This window comes from Solanum dulcamara, chromosome 2 (genome assembly GCF_947179165.1).
Source record: "Solanum dulcamara chromosome 2, daSolDulc1.2, whole genome shotgun sequence".
Lineage (NCBI taxonomy): Eukaryota > Viridiplantae > Streptophyta > Magnoliopsida > Solanales > Solanaceae > Solanum > Solanum dulcamara.
In genome coordinates this window covers 26,834,462-26,862,186 of record NC_077238.1, presented here as the reverse complement: position 1 = coordinate 26,862,186, position 27,725 = coordinate 26,834,462, and the positions used below count along the sequence as shown (strand labels likewise).

Genomic DNA, 27,725 nt, shown 5'->3' with positions numbered 1-27,725 from the left:
TTTCTTTATCATTTCCCGTCTCTAGCAAAAGGACTCATTTATTCACGTCTCCTGTTTCACATTCACAAACTTAAAAAAGATACAGTACTCGATTTCCACAAGACAACATACAGAAAGAAAAAACGTTGATCTGAGAAGAAAAGTGATATAATATACATTCTCTTCCTAGAGTTGATCACCTGCCTTAAAAACATAACAGCTCTAGAGAAAAATGATTATCAAGATTACCCAAAGGCTCCGAATTCTCAAAACAAGATTCCAGCAATAGAGACATTTCTCCATCTTCACCGGAATACAAAGTTGCATAATTGCTATATTAGAGTTTTCTTTCTTCTTCCAGAACTGAGGGGATGAATGCTGAATTCCACAACCTAACACCGTGAGTCACTGTGCAAATTCAAAAACACAGCGGCCCTGGGCACAAGTGCATAACAAATCACTTTTTAGATCTAGTGTCTCTGCTCGTGAGTATGCACAGACGAAGAAACTACCAAGGGCCTCTTGGTCTTGTCTTCTACTGAAGCAAATATACATCAGAGCCACATCATAATCAACTATGGGTGTGTAGTGGGTTCTTATGAAATGAGCTGCGGACATATTATAAATTAACCACAAATGCAGAGAGCGCTAAAGCAAAGCCAGTCCATGCTTGGAGCACCCCAATGAAATTCACAGGTCCTAAGCAGCATCACCTTGTCACCAACCAACCTGGTTTATATAAAATATCTTTCTTAAAATCGCGACCTGACACGGAGGTTGACTCACCTTGACGACGAAAGCACTGCGATGAAAGCATTACACAGGATCATGATCTAAATTTTAGCACAATAAACCTTGTAAATTTACAAGTCTCCCTATCCTTCTCCACAAATTTCCAGGTAGCAGGTAAAATCAGTCGGCACAAGTGACAAACATATAATTTTTTTTAACAAAATATATAATGTTTCCGCAACAAAACCTCTCAATCAAAGCTAAAAGTCTATGTCAGGCAGAAAATTCAATAAATAAATGAAAACATGACAAACCTTGTAACAGACTATGGCATCATCTGGATACATCGCAAACAGTTTGGTTCCAAGTCGAGCATGGCAAGAGTCACAGACACTCTCATCATTTATCAAAACATGTCGTGATCTTTCCTCAAACCTTGCCAAGCTTGCATCAATATCCAAAGCACGAGATATATTATGGACAATCTGTAGAATCAAATATCATCAGATGCCATGAGCAAAGTATATTAAGTATTCTATGTTGATTCCGATAATTAATTAACATAATTTTAGGAGACTATATTTTTCATTTTCCTAGCATAGTTCTAGGAATAGAATATTTCCCTTTAGTGTAATTGAGTACCTACTTAATTAGTAAGGATTCACTTGTATATATACCGCTTCTCATGGAATTTGAAGGCATACTGAAATACAAAGGTAGCCTTTTTTTTCTTTCTCAAATTCTACATGGTATCAAAATCCATTGCCTTTTGAGGTGAGTTTTTCTCCCTTGCAGCATTAGGTTCCCTTTTCTCAAAAGGAAAAAAAAAAAGGGTAAGAGTTCTCTCCCTCCTTGAAGTTGTCTGCAAAGGCTACCATCAGAGAAATTTTTCGAGATGCCTTCTTGCTTGGGTTGTCAGTTCTGAGTCTACTCACCAAGTTTCCGACTTCTCTGATCACCGAGCTAGGATTTCAGTAAGCGAGCGCTGTCTGCCAATATTTTTCAGTTCTTTTTTCTTCTCAAAGGGACTAATTTGAAGATAATTTCCTTCCACAATTCCAGAAAATTCTAATTTTTTATTTGACGTCCTATTAAAAGTACGAGGGACACAAAGGCAGTAGAGAATAATTCTCTTCCACAAATCAGTGTTGTGAAACTAGATGGGGCTGGTACGTTTCTTACTTGATCAAGGTCTTGTTTGCTCTTATATATTAAATCTAGAAAATTGTTTGCTTATATTACAAAAAACATGGCTTTTAAATACTATGCACCCGACTCTTAAAGCAATATTTATCTACTTAAAAAACTGAAATTCAATTAAGCACACTTACTATTGCAAGGGTAATGATGCCCAGATCTTTGAGATTCGTAATAAAATACATGTTACAAAGCAAAGTGAGTTGACCATCACTAATTATTATTCCGAGTTAAGTGTACTATGGACAAGAGATTGACTATTATCAAGATGTTCAAGTGAAATGTCTTTCCACAATTGGTTGAAAGGGAAGGGTGTGATTTTGTAGCCAATTTGAACCAAGGCTATGATCAGACCAGAGTTAAAGTTCTTGGCAGAGTTCCTTTTTCTTCTCTTGAGGATGCATACTCCTATGTTCAACAAGAAGGGAGTCGATGAGGTGTCATGCAGTAACAAGCTCCAATTGAATAGTCGGGGTTAATTGTCTCTCGTGATTAGCCAAAGATGATCACTTCTAATAAAGATCACTTGCACTGTGATTATTGTGAAAAGTCAAGCCATACAAAGGAGACATGCAGGAAACTACATGACAGACCGCATACCAACAAAGAAGTCATGGGGGAAAACTTGTAGCTCCTATCAAGGGGCCTGGCTAATATTGGAGAAAATGAGACATCCATGGAAAGGGCTTCGGGAGAAACTATCTTAGGATGAAATTCAACATCTTCAGACTCCTTGACCAAACTTGACTCGCCTAAGTTGTCACATCTAATTATATGCAATCAAGTGTTGTCTTTACTGCTCCCCTTAATTCTTGGATTGTTGATTCTTGTGCGAATAGACACATGACAGGCTCCTCTAAAGGCTTACAAAACTACATAGCCAATGGCTCTCTAACCCCCGACTCTCAAACAGATTCTATTGTTTGTACACATGATACTACATAATCATCCATTCTTCATGTACTTGAGTTTCCTACTTGAGTTTTCTATTCACCTGTTATCAATCAGCTCCATTAACAAAGAACTAAGTTGTAGTATCAAGTTTTCCCTGATCATTGTGTTTTAAAGGATCTTCAAACAAGAAAGAGCATTGGCAATGATAAGTTGCATAATGGCTTATACATGTCTGAAGCGACTCAAGACTCTGGTCAGAAATATTTTATTTCATTCTGATGTATATGGTCCTAGACACGGTTTCTTTGTCTGGAATTCAATGGTTTATTAACTTTTATTGATTGTTGCACTAGGATGACTTGAGTGTATATATTAAAGGCCAAAAGTCAAGTTTTCTCTTGTTTTCGCTCATTTCATAAGATGATTTGTACTTGATGTGAAGCTAAGATATATTTGTATTACACCATCACCTCTTCATGGGGAGAGCAAGTAGGGGGAAGAGATGATCCTCCCTAGTTCCACTGATGAAACCACTACCACAGGGGAAAGTAAAGTTGGAGTAAGAATCAAGGGGAGACTGTTGGACATTTGGATAGACCTGATTTGATAACTTATCAAGTAGAACTAGAGCAGAAGAAACCATTATGTGATTTGCCACGGCTGAATCCTCTTTTACCAGTGAGTTATCTACATTTCCTAATGAGAGAGATTTATTTATTGCTCACAGGAAAAAAGTTAGATCTTGTACCATACATTCTTTATCTATATTTTTGAGGAAATAAAATTATTTATGTAATTTTGACTCCTAGAATTCCCCATTTCCCTCCTATAGAGCCTTTGGCTTGTCTATTTCTCATGTCTATTCCCTAGAATTGGACTTCTCATACTTTGGTTTGCAAGTTTGGCAGGTGGACATCTTTGCTCCAACTTGAGGGCAGGTGTTGATTGTGTTAATAAACTAGCGTGATTTTAGGATACTTAGTATTTTTCCTAGTTTAATTATAGGAAAGTGATAAAGGACATGTATGATGGAGCCAAGACACGGGTTAGAAAGGTGGGAGGAAACTTTGAGCACTTCCCAGTTGAGATGGGGCTTCATCAGGGATCTGTTCTTAGCCCTTTCCTATTTGCCTCGGTGATGGATGAGATGAGCTGACGTGGTCTATTCATGAGGAGGTTCGATGGTGTATCTTATTTGCAGACGACTAGCACTGATTGATGAAACACGTGATAGAATTACTGATAGGTTGGATGTTTGGAGACTAACTCTAGAGTCCAAAGGGTTCAGGTTGAGCAGGACCAAGACGAAATATTTCGAGTGAAAATTTAGTGTTGCAATGGATGAAATGGACGTGGAGGTAAGGTTGCTCGCCACACAGACAATTCCTAAGAGAGAGTTTTAAATATCTTGGGTCCGTCATCCAGGGTAGTGGGGACATCGATGATAATGTCACACATCGCATTGGAGCAGCATGGATAAAATGGAGGCTTGCCTCTGAAGTCTTGTGTGATAAGAAGGCACCACCTAAACATAAAGGTAAGTTCTACGGAGTGGTGGTTCGACTGTCCTTGTTGTATGGGGCAGAGTGCTACCAATCAAGAAATCTCATGTTCAGAAGATGTATATTACCGAGATGAGGATGTTGAGATGGATGTACGAACATACTAAGAGTGACAAGATTACGAATGAGGTTATTCAAGAAAATGTGAGAGTGGCCTCTGTGGAGGACAAAATAAGGGAAGCGAGACTAGGATTGGTTTGGACATGTGCAGAGAAGGTTTGTCAACGCCCCAATGAAGAGGTGTGAGACGCTGGTTGTAGGGGGTATGTGAAGGGGTAGGGGTAAGCCTAAAGAGTATTGGGGAGAGGTGATTAGACAGGATATGGCGTAGCTACATATAACATGACTTTAGATAAGGAATGGAGGTCGCGTATTAGGATAAAAGGGTAGTAGGGATAGAGTGTAGTCTTGCATTACGAGGTTTAGTGTCTAGTGTAGGACTAGTCGTGCTCTTGTAGTCTTTTCTTATGTTGTTTATTGTATTTCGATTATCACTCTATTTTTTGTTGTTATTGTTCCACTCTCGTAGACTTTACACTGCTTACTTATTAGTCATTATATTTTCTCCATTGTTCTTCTCTTCTTTTATTTGGGATTGATGCACTTGAACTGAAGGTCTTTCGAAAATAGTCTCTCTACTTCCACGAGGTAGTGATAAGGTCTGTGTACTCTCTACCCGCCCCGGACCCTACTTTGTGGGACTTCACTGGGTATGTTGTTGTAATTGATGGTCTTTGCTTCATTAGTTAGAATTCACTTGTATAAATAGCCCTTCTCCTTCCTTAATTAGTTAGGATTCACTTGTACAAATGACCCTTCTCCTGGAATCTAAGACATACTAACCCTTCAGGGTGGCCCAGTGGTTTGGGCTTGGGACTTCCATGTTGGAGGTTTCAAGTTCGAAACCCCTCGCTAGCGAAAGCAAGGGGTTTGCCTTCAGAGTCGCGCTTGTCGCACCGCTTGCCTAGTGCGGGTTACCTTTCCTGTGTGGTTTGCAAGCTATTGCATAGGAGTGGGAGTTTTACCTTGTGCACAGCCAAAGGGTAGAGGCTGCGCATTTTCCTTGTCATTAAAAAAAAGAATCTAAAACATACTAAAATATAAAGAAGACTCTTCTTCTTTCTCAAATTCTACACTATGAATGACAACTTTACCACAGAACAAAATAGTACCCATGGTACCCAGAGCAAAGATACGAAAGAACTATGCAATTAGGACATACTCTACTATGGCAACCCAAAAAAGAAAACCAAGAATTGGTAATCAAACTTTTTAAAAAAAATATATGTATCAACAGTCTCATCACTAGAAAAAGAATTTGTAAACAGCTTTCAATCAGACATGGAACAACTTGTTTTCTGAAAAAAAAGATTATCATCCAGCGTTCCAAAGCTGTCAAATGCATGTTCAAGGTAAGCCTGAACCTAGGTAGGTTAGCCTCTTGCCTTTATGATGTAATCTCGACCAGCCTTGTGCCCTTTTGCATATCATATATTTCCAAGCATCTAATAGTACTCAGATCAAGAATGCAAATACTATCATGATTCAACACAAAGGAGAGACGTCATGTCAATTGGTAAGTTTACCTTCCCAGCAATTCATGCAGAAGTTTCAAATAACATAGACAAAGCATATGTATTAAATTAAGAAAATACACAGAGAGTAAACCCCTGCCCCCTCGCTAACATATTGAATAAAATTATACTATTGTAATAAATCCTCAAGATGAACAGAAATTCACCCCTATAAATTATAGAACATACTTGGCCTTGACGATGATGGTGAAGTCGAGCTCTCAACATTCTTAATATTGTCTCAGAAGCAAGCTGAAGGGGCATATCTGGTGACAATCTCTGCAAAGTGAAACCTCAACTCAGAATGAGTAACATTAACATCTCTAGTGACTTTGCGCAAATAACTTAACAAATAGATGTTACTTGCCTTCTCATCACCTGATTCCCTTACAACAGCATGAAAAAACTCCCAAACAAATATAGCATTGTCTAGTTATCTAAAATAATTTAGTCGAGTAACCCGAACACTTGGCAAATGAAACTATGAAGATCCAGCCATTGACTCCCCCCCCCCCCCTCCCCGGTAATTTAGAAAAAGGTAACCTAAACATATTAGACCTATCAAGTCAAGTGAAACAGACACAATTCTTTTTTTCGGCCTTCTAAAATTTAAAATCACCATAAACTAAAGTCAGACTTCATCCTTCACTAAAGAAAAAGGCAATTCTAAAAGTTGAAATTCAAAAATGGTATCACCATGTTACAAGATGCATGATTAGATGTTAGGAACGGAGTAAGAGGACTACTTCTAATCTGTAATGCACTACGTGACTGAATATGCACCAATACCTAAAATTATGACTAGAAAACTAAAATTTTCCCAATGAGAAAAGAATATACTCCAAACTTCCGGATTTAAGGAGCATGTTCCCGGTTTTGACAAGTGAACCAAATATTTCACACTGCTAAAATAACAAAGCCCACAAAAATCCAACGTTTTCAAGAGTAAAAGATTGAACATCAAAATTTCTACTTTAAGGTATGATGAGATGTTTTTCCTTCAAATAAATTTCAAGGATGACTTTTTATTTTTGGAGATAGGTTCTCCTACTATAAATACAGTGCGAAATCAATCAGATTTTTGATCTTCCAGCCCAATCAACCATGTTACTTAAAATGATATGGTGGATAAACAAATAGTCACTCCGTCCAAATTTATGTGACACCATTTGACTTGGCATAATATTTAAGAAAGAAAGGAAGACTTTTGAAATTGGTGTGGCTACAAATCATTTCATTAAGGGTAAAAGGGTAATTTTAAAGTTAAGTTGTTTCTAATTATAGAAAGGTGACATTCTTTTTGGGACGGACTAAAACGAAAAGTGTGTCACATAAATTGGGACAGAGGGAGGATTGATAATGGAACCCTGCAAACATGTAGTACACCAAAAAAAAGAGAAGCTACACAGAAATATCGTTTTCTACAAAAGACATCCATCGTTTATACTAATAGGAATCTCGTAAGTGCACAAAAAACTAGAAACAAAAGAGATGTCTTAATCTGTGCACATATTCCACCCCTTTAATGTTCTTCTGCTCCTTTCCCTCCAAACCACCAACAGAATTTCTAGTGAAGCTACACTCCATAAGAGAATGAAATATTAAGCAACAAATAAAATGTAGCTACTTCTTCTCCAAGCTTGCTTCACATTTTCCCTCCTCATTGACCATTTTTTTCCGAGAAATTCCCAAGGACCAACTGGCACACGATTCTAAATTCGGTAGATTATGGATCCCCTCTACCCTTTCAACTTAAATACCAGACTTTTGTTTGCTCCGCTGTTTGAACTCGTAAAATGTGTCTAACCAACACATCACGTGTTGTAGTGTTGCCACTAAACCAAAGCCCTGGGGGTAGAAAAAGGCTTTTGTCTCCTCATTGACCATTACACAAGTAATAGAGCAGAAGAAGGATAAGTTTTGGTACCTCCAATACTTGCAAAGGATCTAGCATTTCTCCATGATTGTGCAACAGGCGCACAGCAGCTTTGAACATAGGCTCTTTGCCATTCATTGGATCCAAATACATTTCAAGCAGCCTAAGAAGAGACAAGGTAAGGAAACGGCTAAGAGAACTTCTACTAAACCAATAATCTAAACACACAAATGAGAGAATACTGTACTAACTGCATGTAAGCATCTGGCCTACCGATCTCAGCACAATATTGTTCTGCAGCTTCAGAGTCTTCCAACTTCCTGCCAGATGAACACAACTTTTAATTACAATCCCACAGATAATCGTCTTACACAGAGTAATTGCAGATTTAACTATAAAATACATATTTAGCAACAATGTGGGTACAAAGATTTCAAATATTTTCGCCTGTTTAAGAGAGGGACTGCACATGTAAAGAAGCAGAAGAGTATATCAACCATGCATTGCCAACATTTAGGAAACAGAACATCTTTTTAGTTGTTCATTAGTAACGATAAAGCTTGTTGTACTGTACCCAAGCAATGACCAAACATTTATGAACTTACAAGGCAAGAATTTGAAGAACTAATGTTTCTTGACCGAGCTTCCTGTAAAGAATAGCCTGTAATGAAACCATCAATAACACAAGGACTGCAAATCAGAAGGAGAATAAGACAGTTCAAGCTGTTATCCAGCAGAGATGCATAGGCCATTATTTCTATGAAAGGACTAAATTTTTTACTGACCTTCTCAAGCCATAACTCGGATCCTTCAACCAAGTCAAGAACCTCCTCTGGATCATACAAGTAAGACGACTGCAAAAAAAATTGCAATCTCTCTCTGACATGAGTATCAAATATTGAGTTATTTCCACGGTCTGAGGTATTTCTCTCCTTTTGGTTTACACCTTCAGAATTTTGTGTAGCATGTTCCTTTTCATTAGCGTCAAGTGCTGATTTAGAAAGCAAGAGGGCATAAGTTGTATGAAACCGTGTGTCACCGGAGTCTTTATCTTCAATCAACCACTGGAGATATCTGCATGGTAAAGCTTCAGTTTATAATTCAAAGAAACATATAGACATTTAAATGCCTCATTAATATAGAGATGCATCTTTATAAGCTTATATTATCCAACCAATTAGGACCCAGGGACACCAATGTTATGAAAAAATAATTTAAAATATCGAACAAAGTAGGAGAAAAGAAAGAAGTTCGGCATGCTACTTGCTTTATTCAGGTCCCATCAGGCTAAGAGTGACTGAATGCAATTTAAGGATATCCTACCAGCTATGTTTATGTTGGTACTTACAAAACAATAGCATACACTTGCAAATTTTCAATTCATCTTTTGTTACATCACAGATAATTGATGAAAGGAATGATTTCAAAGAAATAGGCTTGTACTAAAAAGATCTAGAAGTTTATGAAGCAACTTGACGAAGAAGCCAAAAGATGAAGACACAATTCATTCATGGACATACTAGGTCAAACAGTAAACCATAATTTTAGTGCATTTATGTGTCACCTTATGATTTACTCGAAGGCCATATTTTAGTCGACAACCGCCAAAGTCACACTATTTAGGACCTTCTAAGAATATTTCCAAGTTTTCATAAGTTCAATTTCAGAAATAATTAAGTATTTTTTTGAGTATTATCGTAAAACCTTTTTCCAGTACTAGAATAGTTTTATGGTCTTGGTGCTTCTATGTAAACGTGCTTACACTGTAAGACCATTGATCTACTAAAAGATTTGGCTTTATGATGGGTTTGGCAAGTAAGATAAAGCTAGTAAGTTATAAGACTAAAAGAAAGTATACTCGGTCACAGTTTGAAAACAGAGTGACATCTAGAAAATAGATAATGTCAAGCACTGAGTAAACTCTTAAGGCAGCAAATCCAACTTTTAATCTTCTGCAGCCCCTTACAGATTGATATTAATCTTCTCCTCCATTTCAACCACAAAGACAAACCAGCATCACCTAATTCTCAATCATACTGTTCTCAGTTTAGGTCTACAATATGCATTTGATATCAGAACAAGGGGGCACCAGGGCAGGACCAAAACAAACTGCTTATCATTCACAATGTGATACAGCACTCAGTAGCTCAAAAGATTTGTTAACAGGAGGAAGACGAGGAAGAACTACACTCTTCATTCAAGGACAAACTAGGTCAAACAGTAAACCATAAATTTAGTGCATTTATGTGTCACCTTATGATATACTCAAAGGCCGTATTTTAGTCGACAACCGCCAAAGTCACACTATGTAGAACCTTCTAAGAAAATTTCCAAGTTTTAGTAAGTTCAATTCCAGAAATAATTAGGTATTTCTTTTTGAGTATTCTCTTAAAACCTTTTTCCAGCACTAGAATAGTTTTAAATCTTGGTGCTTCTATGTAAACGTGCTTGCACTGTAAGACCATTGATATACTAAAAGATTCGGCTTTCTAATGGGTATGGCAAGTAAGATAAAGCTAGTAAGCTATAAGACTAAAAGAAAGTATACTCGGTCACAGTTTGAAAATAGAGTGAGGTCTAGAAAATAGATAATGTCAAGCACTGACTAGACTCTTAAGGCGGCAAATCCAACATTTTGATCTTCTGCAGCTCCTTGCAGACTAATATTCATCTTCTCCTTCATTTCAACCGCAAACACGAGCCATCATCACCTAATTCTCAATCATAATGTTCTCAGTTTAGGTTTACAATATGCATTTGATATCAGAACAAGGGGGCAGCAGGGCAGTACCAAAACAAAATGCTTATCATTCGCAATGTGATACAGCACTCAGTAGCTCAAAAGACTTGTTAACAGGAGGAAGAAGAGGAAGAGCTACTCTCTTCTTGATGGAAAGTAAACAATCGCCAAAATGGAGGCATAAAACTTGGACCAGAGTACAATCAAAAGTTGCATACAAATGCTACACTAGACACCAATCTTCAGTTCAGGAGAGAGATAGCAGTAGGATTAAAAAGTGGAAAGGCAAGTAAAATCACAAAACCACTGACCTTAGAAGAATTTCAACTTTTCTGGGATCAATTGCTGCAATTACTTCATCTGTGATTGAAGGCTTGAATTAAAAGAACGCCACTTAATGAAGACACTACATTTTACAAACAAGTAAAAGAAAAAATGTGCATGCTAAACAGTCATTAGAAGTAATAGTATGGAACATTTTCTTTTCCAAGTGAAATCTCCCTGTTGAATGGCCTGTTCACCCCGGCCGGAATAGGTAGTTCAATTTCACAAGCACAGGAAGTCAAATTCCGATTGTTGTGAAAGTTAATGAATGGATCTATTTTATTCTAATTCGATCTAAGAAGAAAAAGATAACGCTCTATAGGATTTGAACGCAAATCGTTTACCTGTAACTATTCAATACCCCTACGAAAAATTGATCACATCGGAAGCGCATGGATACAAGTTATGCCTTGGAATGACTACCGATTCCGAAGGCCCAGGATCTCTAACTGAGCGAATCGAATCAAAGGCCCTCAGCGCCGAGGAACATGTACTAGGGTTTTTGTGCGACTCGTTTAGATCATGAGCTGGCACAAAAGCACGAATAAGCTGATAGTTACATGAAGAAAATAATTTGATATTTCAATTTTATCTTACCTAAAAAACTGATAATTCCTCCGTCACAATTTAAGTGGTGCAACTTAACTAGGTATGAAGTTTAAGAAAGAAAGCAAAGACTTTTGAAACTGATGGTCTAAACAAGCCATAGAAAGCATGCCTCACTCAAGATAATCATAGAAAAAGGAACATATAGATTATCATACATGCTATATGTGCCTACAAGATAGAGAATCTATCAACCATCATTTCCTTCATAGTAACTTGGCAACTGATTTTTGGAGCATGTTCCTTTCTATTTTTGGACTCATCTGGGTCATGGCACTGAAAACCAAAGCTGCCTTTCTCTCCTGGTGTTTATGGAGAGTTGATAAATCCATTAAGAAAATCTGGCTCATGATATCTGCTAATATCTTTTGGTGTGAATGGCACATATTTTGATGGAGTCACAACTCCAAACCACGCTCTTAAACCTAGATATCTACTTAATTTGTTTAGTTGGATAGTCATAGCATTGTAAATAGCTCTAACTAGTTTTATGGATTTTGTTAGCTCCCTGAATCTAGTATAGTTGTTTCTATATGTACTGGAGCTGACATATATCTCTCCTTGTTTTGTATTTTCTGCACCTTCTTGATGCCTATCAATGAAATCTTAACTTCATCTAGAAAAAAAACATGTCATAGACATTTGTGTAAGCTCTAAATCATCTCATTAAGGGTAAAATAGAAAATTTGAAGTTAATTTTTTTTCTAATTATAGAAAGATTATTCTTTTTGGGACTAACTAAAAGTTAGTGTGTCACATAAAATGGGACAAAAGGGGTTACTTACATCAACTATAGAATAAGAGAATTAATTTTTTCTATAACCAAAAAATTCCCGAGGGCCAATGATGCAAAGTTCGAAACTCGATGGATAATGGTTCCCCCCCCCCCCCCCAAATCCTTCACTTAAATACAAGGCTTTTGAAAGTGCAAGTTGTTTAGGTCCTCTTATATTCTCTTTTACTCAGATGAATGCCCCAACCTGCTCTGATATATTTGAAACTAAAAGATACGATACAAATTAGCATCGGGTGATTGGTGCACTTTTTAGTCTTTACTCCGCCTCTTTGATTTATTAAGCAATTTTGAAATAGCTGCTCCCATTCCGACAAGATCAGGAATTCTTTTATCTAGCCTGGAGTCAAGCTTGTGTAGCCGTTCTTTTGCAAGCCTATACTAGAGATGAATTACTACATTCAATCCTTTCAGATAGAACTTGGCTGGGAACTGAAGATTTGATGGGAAGGACACAAAGTGTCGAATTTTTCATTCCACGGTTCGATTTATTCAGCAATTTTGTATGCTAAAAAGACTCAAAGTTAGAATTGAGAAAGTAAACATTTACTTATAGTGAAATTAATTATGCCCCCGCGTCTCTGGTTCAGCACGTAGTGTGTGGAATGCTGGTTTTAGTGCATGGCACGAATTAGATCCCACTGACTGAAGTTGGTCTAGTATTAAATGAGAGCAAGATAGAAGGGCAAGCCCATACTCCTTCAAAGCTCCAAACCTGAGAGAACAATTGGGATTGGGCCAGCTAAACCACAAGAAATTTCGTGGTATCTCGCACAAACATAGTAATATAAATCTGGAGAAACTTTTACTTTTCAAATTAAGCAAATCTATCAAAAAGTTCTTATTCACATGGTCGAAAACACGTCACCAATTGCACCAAGCCATGTGCATGACCTACTGTTTTCTTACAGGGATACACAACATTTTGGCACAATCCATACAAGGGTAACTTGCATTAGTTTGTGCATAAATTCTTTGGCAAGACGCAACTTCTGATATTGAGGATTTTTTTGTGGGGGCAGAGGGCTAACATTTTAATATTGAACTAAATATAATTAAACTTCAATCTTGCATTTTGATGTCAGGCTCTGATCTCCTTTAACATAACTGAAACAGAATAGACATGTCAAAACAAAGCTGTAGATTACGAAGTATAACCACAAAGCAGGTCAAAGCCCAAATTTGCAAGAAAGTCTTCTGCCACATTGGTGCACTAATACAACGTAAATACATGTAGACAGATGTATATTTGACAACCAAGAAATCCCTGAGGACATGTAGCAGACGGTTCAAAATCTGTTTAAGAGGTGCCCCCTATCCTTTTCCACTTAAATATCAGGCTTGTATCTAAGGCAGGGCTCGAACCATGACATGCAACTATGTGTTATACATGATTACAGTTTATTGAGAACAAAAAGAGGCATAAGAAATAAGAATTGTAAAGAAGAGGCTCGATGCACGGGCACAACTGTAACGGTTAGTAAACTGCATGTTTGGTCAGAACACTTTAATGACCTCGTCGAGTCGGAGTCAGAGAGAGATATTTTTTCAAAAATAATGGTAAAGGTAGAAAAGACAAAAATAGTTCACATGGATATCACATATAACATCAGGTGATGTATTCATCTCAAGTTGAATAATCTAAGGCAATAAACAGCACCCAATTTTTTTAACGACGCAAAGATTATCAAACAACACAAATTCTTACAAGGAGTCAACCTCAAATTGCACTACAGTTTGAGGGGAGGAGGATGTCTATTTGACTTTACTTTTCAACCATTAAAAGGAAACATCCTTACAAGAGTTGCGTGAGTTTAAAGTACTCCCAGTACTTTCGATAGCCATTTTTGCAAATGGATATGCAATTTGAACATCACTAAATACCATGTAAGACTTACCTGGTGAGAGTAGATCTGTTCTTTTCTCCGATACAAGTACTTGAACAGCTAACAGCTGGTTAACGTCTGCAATCTAAAATGGAAACGAATAAACTCAATTAGCAGGCTGCAAGCAGAAAGCACCCTGAAAAAACAAAAAGAATTATCATACCCATCCTAGATGTTGCAGTACTAACTCCTGATCAGATGATGCTTCAAGAATTTTTGAAGCCTCCATTACAGCAGTCTCCTGATCAAAGTAAATATCCTTTGTGGTATCGTGTAAGTGGCTTGCGCCATGTGAATCATTCACGTAGCTTGATGAATAATTTCGAGCCAGCACACGCCAGATTGAAAGAGACTTTGAGCTCATCCCTTTACTGGCGTATAGAAAAGCAAGTGTTCGCAAATGCCCAGATTCACTCAGCAGTGATTCCAACTCCTCCTGCACTGTCCATTTAAGTTTTATGGCTATCCTTCAGAGAAGATGCCAGATCCCAACTTTATAATTAAACTAACTAGAAGCTACAGCAACTACAACACCTGAAGGATTACATAAAAACATTTCTTTACCTTATCCAAGAAAAAACTTTGAGCAAGTATGCTGGCATCATAGCATTCCTAAAGTTTGCGTAACAAATAAGTGTTTGATATGCACCCAAGGGTGAGACCTAGCGATCTTAAAACCATGAGAAATCAGGGTTCAAATCCCAGCAGCGAAAAAAAAGACTAGCTGATTTCTTCAAGAAGATACGAGATCTCAACTTTAAAATTAAACTGTTTACTAGCAGAGACAACTACTACAACACCTGAAGGACATACACACATTCCTATGTCAAGGAGAAACAGCCATTTTGTGTAAATAGGATATTGAGAAGGACTATGATCATGTGACTTGGAAGTTTAAGGATTTCATAATGTTGAAGGTGGATTTTGGTTCTAGATGGGAAGTGGGTTAAACATTGAATTTCTACAGCTAGGTACTCAGTATTGGTGAATGGCAACCATGCGGATTTTTCAGCAGTTAAGACATCCCTGAGGTAGAGGACCTATTATCTCCCATGTTTTTCATCTTAATTATGGAGGAACGGGATAGAATGATAGATAGAGCTTTGATGGGTGGATAGTTGAGGGGTTTCACTGCAGGATTTGGGGGCATAGTACCGTCAGAGTTTCACATTGTTTGCAGAAAACACTCTGGTAAGGGATGTGAAGAGAGTGAGCTTTTAGGATATAGGTGGCGGGATAATCTTTCGAGAACTACATACCCAATCATTTATAGAATTTGTATCAAAAGGAGCAGTGTTGTAAAAGGCGCGCTTAAGCCTTGAAGCGAGGCTCAAAACGTGTTGAGCGCTTCGCCTTGCTTTATGTGAGCTTCAGTGTGGTCATCAAGGTTTTATGGCAAACTTGTCCTTGCCAACGAGCCTCTTTTGAAGAAGTGACACTAAACAATTAATATTTCACTTTATCATACTTTTTTTCAACTTTTTTGGTCATATATATGTCATTCATGTTTATAATTATTGGTCTTCGACTAAACATATATATTTGTATCTTTTTCTCCCTTTGCGCCTTTTTTCATTAAATCCCACACTTTATTTGCGCTTTGCACTTAAAGCCACAATGGACCTTATACCTTTTTTGCGCTTTTCGCCTTTGATAACATTGAAAAGGAGATGACAATCCAACGAGTCGGGAGCCTACAAGGTGGAGAAGGTTTTTTGAATTTAAGGTTTAAGAGAAATTTTCAAGACTGAGAGGTAGCAGAATTCCAAGGACCAGTCGATTTGCTTCACAAACAAAGTTGAACACATGATAGCGAAGATGGTTGGAAATAAGGATGGGAAACAATGGGTCTTTTATGTGAAGTCTTATTAAGAGAAGTTTTTAAAGAGGGAAAATGTTGTCTTTCCATATCAATCAATTTGGAAGCCTAAAATACCACTTAAGGTATATTTTTTTTTCACTTGGTTAGCAGCAAGGGGGTGATCCTGATAGCTGAGAATATGAAGCGAAAAAAGGTTACTTATGTTGATTGATGCATTATGTGCAAGGATTCGAGTAAAGATGGCAATCATCTTCTTCACATTGTCAAGTAGCATCAAGGCTATGGGGGGAATCTTGAGATTGTTTAAAGCAGAGTGGGTAATGCTAGGCCCTTTGAACTTTCAAAGGGAAGTGTGGTAGTTGGGGAGAAGACATAGAGCGTGGAATGTTGCTCCACTTGCACTTATGTGAATCATATGCGGAGAATGAAATATAAAGGCTTTTGAGGGTGTAGTGATAAATTTTGTACAATTAGGGAGTAGCATGTTATCCTTACAGCTTTTTGTCGCACCCATTAAGTTTCGTTATGTATAGGTGATAGGGTGTAGTTAGTACAAAACCATATATTTTAGCAAGTTCTCTTTTTGTTTTTTGTACAGTCCTTTTATATGAATGTTTTGGCCCAATTGTCAATAAAACTTTATTACCTTATCAATATATTTACATCAACCTATACTAAGGTCAATAACTTTACCTTAAGCAAAAATAAAACCACTTCAGAGTTATTCCTGTAGTTTGCGTAACAAATAAGGGTTTGATGGGCAACCTAGGGTAAGTCTAGGTCAATTAAGTATCTTAAAACTTAAAACCATGAAAAATTAAGGTCCAAAGTAGAGAAAAAAGGGTTGTAGGTAATTTCTTCTTATGTGCCTAAGTGTTTAAGCCTTGTTGGGCAAAGTTACCCGATACATGTGCTGGTGGAGATTGCATGCAGTATTATCAAAGCAAAAAAAATGCAAAAAAGATCTAAAGATCCATTGGGGCTTTGAGAGCAAAGTTCAAATAAAGTGTGGGCTTTAATGAAAAGAGGCGCAATGGAGAAAAAATACAAATAAACATGTTTAGTCCAAAACTAATAATTATAAGCACGAATAGCAAATATATGGACATAGAAATTTTAAAAAATTACGATAAAATGGAATATCAATTGTTTAGTGTCGTCTCTACAGGAAACGCTCATTCGCAAGGAAAAGTTTGTCTTAGAGCTTTGATGACGACACCATAGCGCCGCACATTAAGCGAAGCAAAGTGCTCAACATGTTTAGAGCCTTACTTCGGAGCGTAAGGGCACCTTGATAACACTGATAGTATGTGTTGGTGGAATAGCCAAAATGTGCGAAAGTTGACCACAGGCCAACATTAATAAAACTACTTCATAGCACATACATCAGCATATCAACACATGAACTACATTTTGCTCCTCACACAACCAAACCAAAAGAAGAACGATCAACAAATCATTTATTAGACAAGATAGAGCAAGGTTATATAGACATACCACTATGCAACTGTTGTCGGATGAGGCAAGTATTTCCATGTCATCAACACGATTTAGAGCTCTGTAGAGGTACATCAAAAGAGTGTCAACTCCTTCGCAAACTGAAGGAGTTAAATCTTCATGTCGTGATGCTTCTAAAAACCTATCATAAAAGAGGGGAAGGATTAAGGACCAGAGAAAGCAAAGGCAAGTAAAACCAAATTGCACATAAAACATTAGATAAAAAAGTTAAAGAATCTAACTTTATAGGTGTGTCCCACAAACTAAACCAACTTTAAAAACAAACTAAACCAAAATATGTTACATAAATGCAATTAACCAAAGGGCAAAGAAATATATTAGCTTCAATTTTTCCATCCTAAAGTTTTGTTAGCACCAGTGTTTTAAAAGGCAGTTTTGGGACTCACCCCTGGGAGGGACACTAGCAAAATGCTATGAGGCTTATGTGTGGGCTTAGTTCTGTGAGGCTTACACCCTAAGCCCCCGACTATTAGCCTTAAACACATCAAACGCCCAATGCGCAGGGCTCGCCTAAAAGTTTTTACACAAATCATGTGTCAAATTCTTTAGTTAACATTGTTGACCCTCATAATTCATTAATAAATGAATAATACATGTGATAGTTTTTTCATCAATAGAAATAAGAAGACTGAGAGTAACTCAAATTACAAGTGCATATTTACTATTTGAGAACATCGTGAGGGTGAATATTGATTAACATTTTTTTTTTAAAAAATACATAGCTAAATTTTACATCTTCACTTATCATTGCTTTTGCTCTTCTTGTTTTTGTCATATCTTAAAATTATCATATTTTATTTTCAGTATTTGAAAGTAATTTTATTTTTATTCATAATGGAGTGATGCTTTTATTATTATACTAATAAATTTTATTGTTTATTTTGTTTTAAGGAGGTAAAATTCATAGTATGATAGTACTACATTTGAAGAAATTGTGATTCTTTTACTATTTGAAAGTTAAGATGTTAATAGTTGATTTGCATCTCACAATAACTTTTATATCATTACATTATTTTATACTTGTAAATCATGTTAGTAGTTTTATTCTATGAGTTTCTTTAATCATGTTTTTAATTGTTTTAAACTATTAATCTATTTTTATAATTTTGAGTTATTATATTATTTTTCTACATTATAAAGTAAAACACCCCACCTTTTAAAACACTGGTTATTACCAATGAGACGCTGCCAAAAATATTTTCTTAACATATTAGCATAAGTGATCCCTTTGTGGTCATTTCCTTATGTTCTCAACTTACGAAAAGATAAAGAATCTACAAAAGAGATGCTTAACGCAATTCAACTAAAACTTACACTTGAAAATTAGACATTGCCTAGGAATTAGCCCTGTAGTCTACAATTTCTCTAAAAGAAGGAAGGGAAAAACATTTGAAGGGGTCAGTTCATAGCTTTCTCGCTATCATATATCCTTGGCAGTATTCATCACAACCCCATAAACCTATTAACAAGTCCCTCTCGATTTATGGTCTTTGCCTTACAGGCTTTAAAAGAAAAGTCTCTCTCAACCTATGATACATATACTCGAGAACTGCTATGTGGTTTTATATCTGAGAGGAACCATTCCTCAAAAAATTAATATAGAGCTAGAGTTTTTCTATTTATAAAGCTTACATGCCATAACATAAAATCATTTCAAACCTTCCATTACGTTCTCACAATAATTGCACCATCAAATCAACCGAGTTGAGGTAAGAATTTGATATATGTTTGCTCAATTCTCAACAAGTTGCTCCCTAAATTGCTCCCTGACCTATTTTATATGAAAGTTGAACAGGTTTTTCATTGGATATGATGTTTTCAAAGTACCAAATATATTTAATAGTAATATTTTGTTTTATAGATTTTTTATCTAAATACAATCTCATAAAACTTGAGCAATGTCCATATTCACGAAAAAATTGAATGCTTTGACTCTTACATCCCAACTCCTTCATTCTTTTTAGGACAAAGGAAGTATGAGCCTATAGATCAACAATAAATATACATTACATATCAAGCAGGAGTTCATCAAGGCAAATCAAGTCGTACAATATAGCTCTCAACATCCACTGATATACTCCCTCCGATTCAATTTGATTGCCTAGTTTTGAATTAACACGGAGTATAAGAAAATAAAAAAAACTTTTGAATCTTGTGGTCTTAAACTAAAGATACGTAGAATGTACTAAAATTTCTTTCAATCTTGTGGTCTTAAACTATAGATAAGTAGAATGTACTAAAATGTCTTTTAATTTTGTGGTCTTAAACATGTCATGTGGAAAGTTGAAACTAAAGTGTTGTCAAAAAGGGACAGAGACATTCTTTTTAAACGGACTAAAAAGGAAAATACGACAAATAAATTGAAATAGAGAGAGTATGTAATTATGATGTCCCTCGATGCATTTACTGCTCTGTGAATGTTGAGCATAGCGTTCTTTAAGTCTTCTGAATATTGAGGACATTCATATCCCCTTGAATTTCTTAACCTTATCTGACCCCCTTTTTATGCCTTTTTTGAGCCGATGGTCTCTCGGAAACAGTCGTCCTACCTTGGTAGGAGTAAGGTCTGCGTACACTCTACCCTCCCCAGACCCCACGTTGTGGGATTTCACTAGGTGGTTGTTGTTGTTGTTGTTGTATTCATATCCCCTTCTCCTCTTTGTCCCCTTATACCCACAATAGAACTAGACAACAATTCTGATATAATTATTCTCAGAATTTACGTGCATGCAAATTGGATTGGTGACCCATTATTTAAAAAGAAACAGAATCACTCAAGAAAAATCCAAAGAATAAATCAGTTTCAAAAAATCCTGAGAATAAAATAATACTCCTCATCAATAAAACCTGGTCATGTTTTGAATTGCAGACTCCAATAAATCAGCTCTGCTTGGTGGATTCTGAAGAAACTCATCATCAACTGCAGTCTCAACGCCTGCTTTCTTAAGGAAAATAGCTCTTTGAATACCAGTTAAGCCATCATCCACAACTTTTTCAAGAAGTGATGGAGGAGGATGCAAGCCCCAATACCTATTCCTTGGAGCCTGAGAAGACATTCCAGTGAGATTAAAGAAAAATTCAAATAAAAAACAGTTTTCCTAGAGGAGAAAGGAACACAAACTGAGAATCACACATCAAATGAGAGACACCAAAGGGCCAATGTATGTGACTGCTGGATGATCATATTTTAACTGATTACTTTCAGAATTCGTTTGGATGGAGAAATTTCTATTTAATAGGGGGCCTCAAGTTTTAAGATTTAACATGTTGACTGTCATATATAATGAATCCAAACTACTAGTTGAAATAATTAATTGTGGCCATTGAAAGCTATGGAAAACTTCTATTGCAAAGTTAGACATAAACAGGGAAATGGACACAGTCCGCTTCTGGAATCAGATATGCTGCGGACATGTCCCATTACGTTATGCATGGCCTACTAACAGAGGGAAGATATTGTTCAGATACTAAAGGAACAAGAAGGAGAGCATTATGGGACTTGAGTGAAGAAAGAAGAGCTTCATAGGTTTTCCAAATAATCTCTATTATTAGACCAACTCTATTGTACGGGGCGGAGTGTTGGCCAATCAAGAAACTTCATGTCCAGAAGATGAAAGTCGCGGAAATGCGAATGCTGCGGTGGATGTGTGGGCACACTAGGATGGATAGAATTAGGAATGAAGATATCCGAGACAAGGTGGGAGTGGCATCGGTGGAGGAAAAGATGCGGGGAGCGAGACTGAGATGCTTTGGGCATGTGAAGAGGAGAGACACAGATGATCCAGTGCGGAGGTGTGAGAGGTTGGTTATGGACAAGAGGGGCAAAGGGAGGTCGAAGAAGTATTGGGAAGAGGTGATTAGACATGATATGGCACAGTTGCAGCTCACTGAGGACATGACCTTAGATAGGAGGCTGTGGAGGACTCAGACTAAGATAGTGGGCTAGGTGGCTTATCTTTTCTCCATAGTAGTCGTAGTTTTGCTCATTTGTTTATTAACATTTGATTCTTGCATTTGATTACTGCTTATATTTGTTGGTCCAGTTTACTTTGCGTATCCTATTTATCTATAGTAGTTAATGCTCCTTTCTTTCCGGTCTTTCCTACCCTGACTTTCTCGCTCTCATTTCTCATATTTTTATATTGTTTTCGATATGCTTGGCTCTATTGACCTATGTCTTATTTCCCTTGTTTCTCCTCTCTTGTTCTTCTCTCTTAAGCCGAGGGTCTTTCGAAAACAGCCGCCCTACCTTTCAAGGTGGGGTTAGGTCTGCGTACACTCTACCCTCCCCAGACCCCACATGGTGGGACTATACTGGGCTTGTTGTTGTTGTTGTTGTTGTTGTTGTATGGACAAAATAATACAAGTCGATGGCATACTTATAGTAAGATAAAGGTTTACTTGATCCGGAGAAAGAGACTGAAGGTCGGTCTTTTGCATGGTTGGTAGCAAGGCAACTATTACAAAGGACAACAAGCAAGATGAATAAGTGGCTACATCAGTTGGTGCTTCATGTGTAAGTGCGCCAGAGAGGGTGTGATTCAGCTATTGCTACACTGTTCGGTGGCATATCAATTATGGTGCGCAATCTGGAGCATATTGGAATGATCGGTGATACCCGACCAGGTTAAAGCCTGTCACTAGGACCAAAGTCTTGGGAAAAGAGACAGAAACAGAATATGGAATCACTCGGTACTTACGTGGACCATATGAAAAGAATGAAACCAAAGAGTAATAGGATTAGGAGGAACTAAAAAAATGGAGCACTCATTAGATACCAATTAGTAAAAATTAGGTGCTCTTGGTAAAGAATCATGCTTTTGTGTGAGATTTTCTACTTCTGTACACATCTCGGACAGATTTCCACCTCCTATCAAATGACTTTACTTGTTTTATCAAAATAAAAGTAAGGGTTGAAATAATCACTTAGTTGAGTTTGTATTTCCGATCAAAGGTGGGAAGCATTTAGCTTATAAATTTCATAATATAGTAAATCCTTTATAAGAGGAAGTAAATTCTGCACGAAGGAATTCCAACTTAGACCAAGTTGATTGGAATACTAGCATACAAGCCCAACATGACTAGACCAGTACTCATTGTAACTCTTTATTTGGTATAGAAATTGAGAACAGCAGCAGGATATCAGCATTGCCTTAATTAACATATGCAGTAAGTAAGAAAATGATTCCATTGGTTATCTTTGATAATTAAGGAAAAAGAACCATCTATTTTATGGGGAGTATTAAAAGTAGCACACAAAAGAAGTGGCATAAGCCAGACTAAAAATGCAGCAATATAGAAGGAAAAGAAAAAACCAGAAGAAGAATAGGCTGCTCCTAGTTGGTCCTATCCTGCGCAAAAAAGAAAGGGTAGACTGATACATATAATAGAGCACATAGATATAGTACGATATGCTCATTTGTTACTTACATAAGGCATATAGTATGACTGTGACACTCTTTGGCACCAAGAGCTTGACTTGGGCCCAACAATGGTAATCAGAGACCAAAATACGAAAAAGATTCTAGAGAAAGAGCAAATGTACTTGGTATGACTTGACAGACTAACTGAAACTAACTTAACTCATATATAACTGATTTTTGTAGATTTATCAGCACATGAACCACCATCAAAGATGGATATCCATCCATTGAAACATAAGTGCATGCACAGACAAACCATTGATACACCAGCACATACCAACAAGGACCAACGATTTGGGTCTCGCATGATAAATGGGAAAAGTTCTGAAGGCTCCATTGTTTCTGAAAGCAAGAAATGATCAACTGCTTCCTCAAAGCGTAGGTCAAATAGTAAGAGGAATCCCACTTGAGCATGGACAAAAGAGAGCGTCTCCCTTGTCATTTCACCTTCATTTTGAAGTTCTTCAACCAGTGCTATTGCTTCCCTAAAGTTTTTCTTTCGCAATAGATCTTTTATTTGTTCTTCCGAAGGCACCTTCCGATAACACATAACCTGCCATCAGAACACAATAAGCAATAAACCTGAAAACTCTAATTAGGAAATTTTACAATGTTCCTTTTTGTTCCCACACAATCACTGTGCCTGTAACTGAAGTGGTGGAAAATGGTGCCACCCAATGATAAATATTGCCCTTTCCAGTTAGAAAGCCTTTTTTCACACCTACTAATTATCATTTATCTCAAAGTTAAAGTGAAGTATGTCTTAATTTAAAGTGAAGGGCATCACTTTTCATTGAGCAAAAGTAAACTACTTAATATAAACAACATGACAAATTATACATAGTAATAAATCTTATTAACTCCTAAATTTTATGTTTTCCCAAAAAATAAGAACTTTTACATCTATAATGAGTAAGGTTAATTTTTGACTTAAGTAACTACAATTTATTGTAAGTGAAGCTTGATTTATTAAGTGAAGTGGTATTGTTTAAAAGGATTTTATTTATTGTTTATTTTGAGAATGATAAATTATTAAAGTCCACTTATTCTTAACAGGTTAAAGCTTCAAAACAATTCAGTAAATGGATCATCACATTGGGACCAATTACACCGACGGGTAGATGTGGGTTACTGTGCGGGGCGGAAAGATGCAGGTAAAAATGTTATGCGGGACAAAGTGGGGCAGGTTGAATTTTGCTGGTTAAGATATAACCCACACCACAATGTTGTCATCCCTAGAAAACCATTGGGAACTAATGTGGCATTTTTTCTGGTATCAATCCATTTTCATAACTTGCTCGACAGAAACTTCGAACGTGAATTCAAAGAGGAATCTACCTTCTCCCATCTCATAAATGTTTAGACCATACGCTTGCTTCCATGAGGAGTTGGTCCATCTTTTGATGAGATCGGATAGAGTGGGAATTTCTGCAATAGAAAAAGACCAACTAAGCAAGCATATGTCAAGTATCCCATTCTGAGGATGTTCGAAATCCTTTTATCTCTGAATAACTTCTCCTTCTATGCTGAACCTCCAACTACTTCTTTCTTCAACCATTTAAAGCTTCTGATTGCATCTGCATATTGGAACTCCTTATCCAATAGCCTAAGCTCCATCACACCAACTTTGTCAACAAAGCCATTGATGTATCTTCCAATCTTGTCAGCCAAATAGGTCCACTCAGCATTAAAAAGCCACTCTCGGTATGATTACCATAGCTTTCCTCCTTCCACGTATACTAACAATGCTAGTATACCTACCAAAGTCAATAAAGTTGTTGGAACAAAAGGTCACAAAGAAGCTATATCTTATCTTCCATCTTCTAACTACATTCGCTTGCATCTTTGACACTTCTCTCAAGTTTTGGACAATTCATTCCAGTGTTTTCCTATTCAAAGATACTCTTCTAATGAAATTCTTGCTTCTTTCAGTAATCAGTCCAATTGAACCAAGGTTCAACTTTGTACGGGATATTGTGATATCATAGGACTTAAATCCTATCTCAAAATAAATATTATTATCCACTTTTTTGTCGGCCTTACTTGTAAGACATATAATGAACAGCCCAATGACAGAGAGAATCAGAAGAAATGGGAACATGCATCTACAAGAGCACATAATAAGGCCTTCCTGTGAGTAAGCACAACTTGCTTCCATAACTTCATCGGACAAAATAAATGAAGCTGTTTTCTTTTTCCTTTTTAAGATGAGGCCAAAATAGTTTTTTAAAATGGTAACAGTAAGGTCAAAATAATTGAAGATATCAAAAAGATCACCTTGAAACTCTAGCTTAAGCGTCTATTAGCACGGTCATAGCTCTACGGGCCCTCATAGAGCACAACAATAGTGCTTACCGGGATGAAAGTCCAATTCTATTCAATATTATCACATTACTCGCAAGTTATGCATGGGGTGATTCAGCAGAACCAAAGGTTTAATTACCCCTTAACCAATTGAGTGTATTAGTTCTTAAAGATTAAAACTTAATCCAAAAAACATCAAAGTGCAGACCTTTTATAGTTAAAAGTTATCAAAAGTTAAAATATTTCTGTGGGCAACCCAGCTGGACACACCATCTCAAAGAAAAGAATGTATATTACCTTTGAGCCTGCTGCCACAATGACAAGCTTTCCTCTTCCGTCCTCCTCATCAGCCACAACACAAGGACTACCTACTTCCCCAACAAATTGAACTTGCTGAACATAATTCCCCGATTTCTTATGATACAACTCCAACTTCCCACTCCTTACCACCACAATATATGCCCCTATCTCTCCCATGGTCGCTGGAGCTTCGCTGAAAACTAAACTACCACCCACAGGCTGTCCTTCACTGTCCACAATAACACCCACATTATCCACCATTAACATTACCTTACACTCCTTTGCTAACAATTTCATCCTTGGGAGCACGGACGGATCAGGCAACGAGAATATCACACTACACTGCCCATTTGCACACGAATACAAATAGTAAGCAGTCCTAGTTCCGACAATAACAGACTCATCTACCCATGATATACACATTATCCCGTCTGTAAAATCACCCTGAACTTCCTTCAAAATTACAGGAGAATCACTCAAAACCAATTCGACAAGCACCAGCTTCTTCCCTACTGCAACAGCAAAAAAACAGCCATCTTCTTTTCCTTTAATCCCATTTGAAATAGGGTTTAAACTGTAATTTCTACTAAAAGATCTCTTACTTACAACATTAACATTCTTCAACAGACTCAATTTTCGAACTGGTTCGAGTGAATTCAAGTCGAGCAAATAAATAAAACCATCGGAGAGAACAATGAGTTTTCTGATTTGACTAATAACGTGGATCGAAGTCACGGGTTTACCAATGATGTTCACCCGCAGGTAGAGTGATAAACCGGAGTTGGGTTTCAGGGAGAGGGAAATAACATCTCCAGAGACTGTTCCGACAAATACTAGGGTTTGGGAATCGGAGTTTGTGGTGACTGCTAAAGAACGAATAGGAGGAAGTTGAGGAATTGAAGGGTTTAAGCTGGCGAAAAGTTGAAGAACGTTCCGGGAATGAGATTTGGGTTCGGTTCCAGGTTTGGTTTTCGAATTCGCCATAGGAGAAGAAGCAGATGAGCGAGCAATGACTAAACTGCAATGGTTTCCATCCAACTGGAATTGACGACCTTTTGGAAGTATTGGAGAACCTAAGAAGATTTTAATTTCAAGTACCTGCACGTTAATCTTATTTACCATCATAGTCCCAAAGAAGACTTTTAGGCATCATGATCCTCAATCCATACGCCAGTTTAAGTTGTAGAAATTTCTTCTGGTAACGCATCCCTTCGTATTGATAAGCAAGAGCTAATACCTCCCGTCGCATCCAAGTGTGAGTTTAGGAAGGTCATGCCTCAATTCTATTTATTTTTTTAGGAAAAAAGCTCAAATATGTATTGAATTTTGACAAAAAAGTTATTTATTTCATTCGTTAAAAGTTTAGATTATTTATGTTATTGTCGTTTGAGAAAAGATTCATGATTTTGCAAAATCACTCAAACAACTTTTTACACTTTTCAATTGGAATTTTGGATCAAATGTACTATTTTAACTCCTACTTCTTCAAGAACACATAAAAAACATCAAGAACTCCAATTTTTTTACTTCTTCAATCCTTCACGAAATCACTTCAAATTTCAAGAGTAGCGTCCCTCCGAGCTAGATACCAATATTTAAGTGATAGTTTAGGTATGAAACTCACAATCCCAATAATTTAGGTATGAAACTCAAAAAAAATAGTTTAAATGTGTTTTTGACACTTATCTCATTGATAAGTAAGAACTAATACATCCCTTCGCATCCAAGTGGGAGTTTAGGAGGTCATGCGTCAATTCTATTTTTTTTAATAAATGATGTAATTAAGTTTTAAAAATGGGTATTTAAGTAATCTGACTTTCAGGTTGGAGTTTATATTTTTATGGTAAAATTAGTTTATAGTAAGAGTTTTGCACGTACGTATCGTGTCAATCTATCTATACCTTCATGTTTTAATATAGTATAGATATAGTTATTGTATGACATGAAAGGGGTGCTTTAAAATTCAGTTAGTCGGATAAATGGGTGTTTTTAAGGCTGTCAATAATTGGAAAACGAAACTAACAACCTCATCTTTATTTTATTTTTAAAATATTGCTTATTACTTGTCATTTTCTTATTGGGTGAAATAAAAACTCCCCCTTCATTAGATTTTTTTCTTACAATTTATCTAACCCGAAATAATATACCGATTCTATGACACATTTTAAAAAAAAACTAGAAGACAATAAAGACTT

At 36.8% G+C, this 27,725-nt stretch overlaps 1 protein-coding gene across 3 annotated transcripts; it reads right to left on the bottom strand.

The window, feature by feature from the left end:
- On the bottom strand, positions 1-26,784 carry LOC129880477 (vacuolar sorting protein 3). 3 transcript variants are annotated; one of them, XM_055954520.1, is made up of 14 exons: positions 25,528-26,784; positions 23,204-23,479; positions 20,351-20,547; positions 17,483-17,624; positions 14,327-14,599; positions 14,176-14,248; positions 10,866-10,914; positions 8,600-8,888; positions 8,420-8,475; positions 8,066-8,134; positions 7,866-7,977; positions 6,128-6,217; positions 1,026-1,196; positions 1-708 (listed from the first exon to the last, which is right to left on the bottom strand). In XM_055954520.1, exons 1-14 carry the CDS (start codon positions 26,653-26,655, stop codon positions 697-699), a joined length of 2,937 nt encoding a protein of 978 aa, XP_055810495.1. In that variant the 5' UTR covers positions 26,656-26,784; the 3' UTR covers positions 1-696. The 3 variants fall into 3 exon arrangements, 2 of the variants coding, with proteins under 2 accessions (XP_055810495.1, XP_055810494.1); XM_055954519.1 differs by having other exon boundaries at positions 1-781; positions 25,528-26,783; XR_008765403.1 differs by lacking the exons at positions 1-708; positions 1,026-1,196 and having other exon boundaries at positions 6,130-6,217; positions 8,088-8,134.
- Between the last annotated feature and the right edge of the window lie 941 nt (positions 26,785-27,725).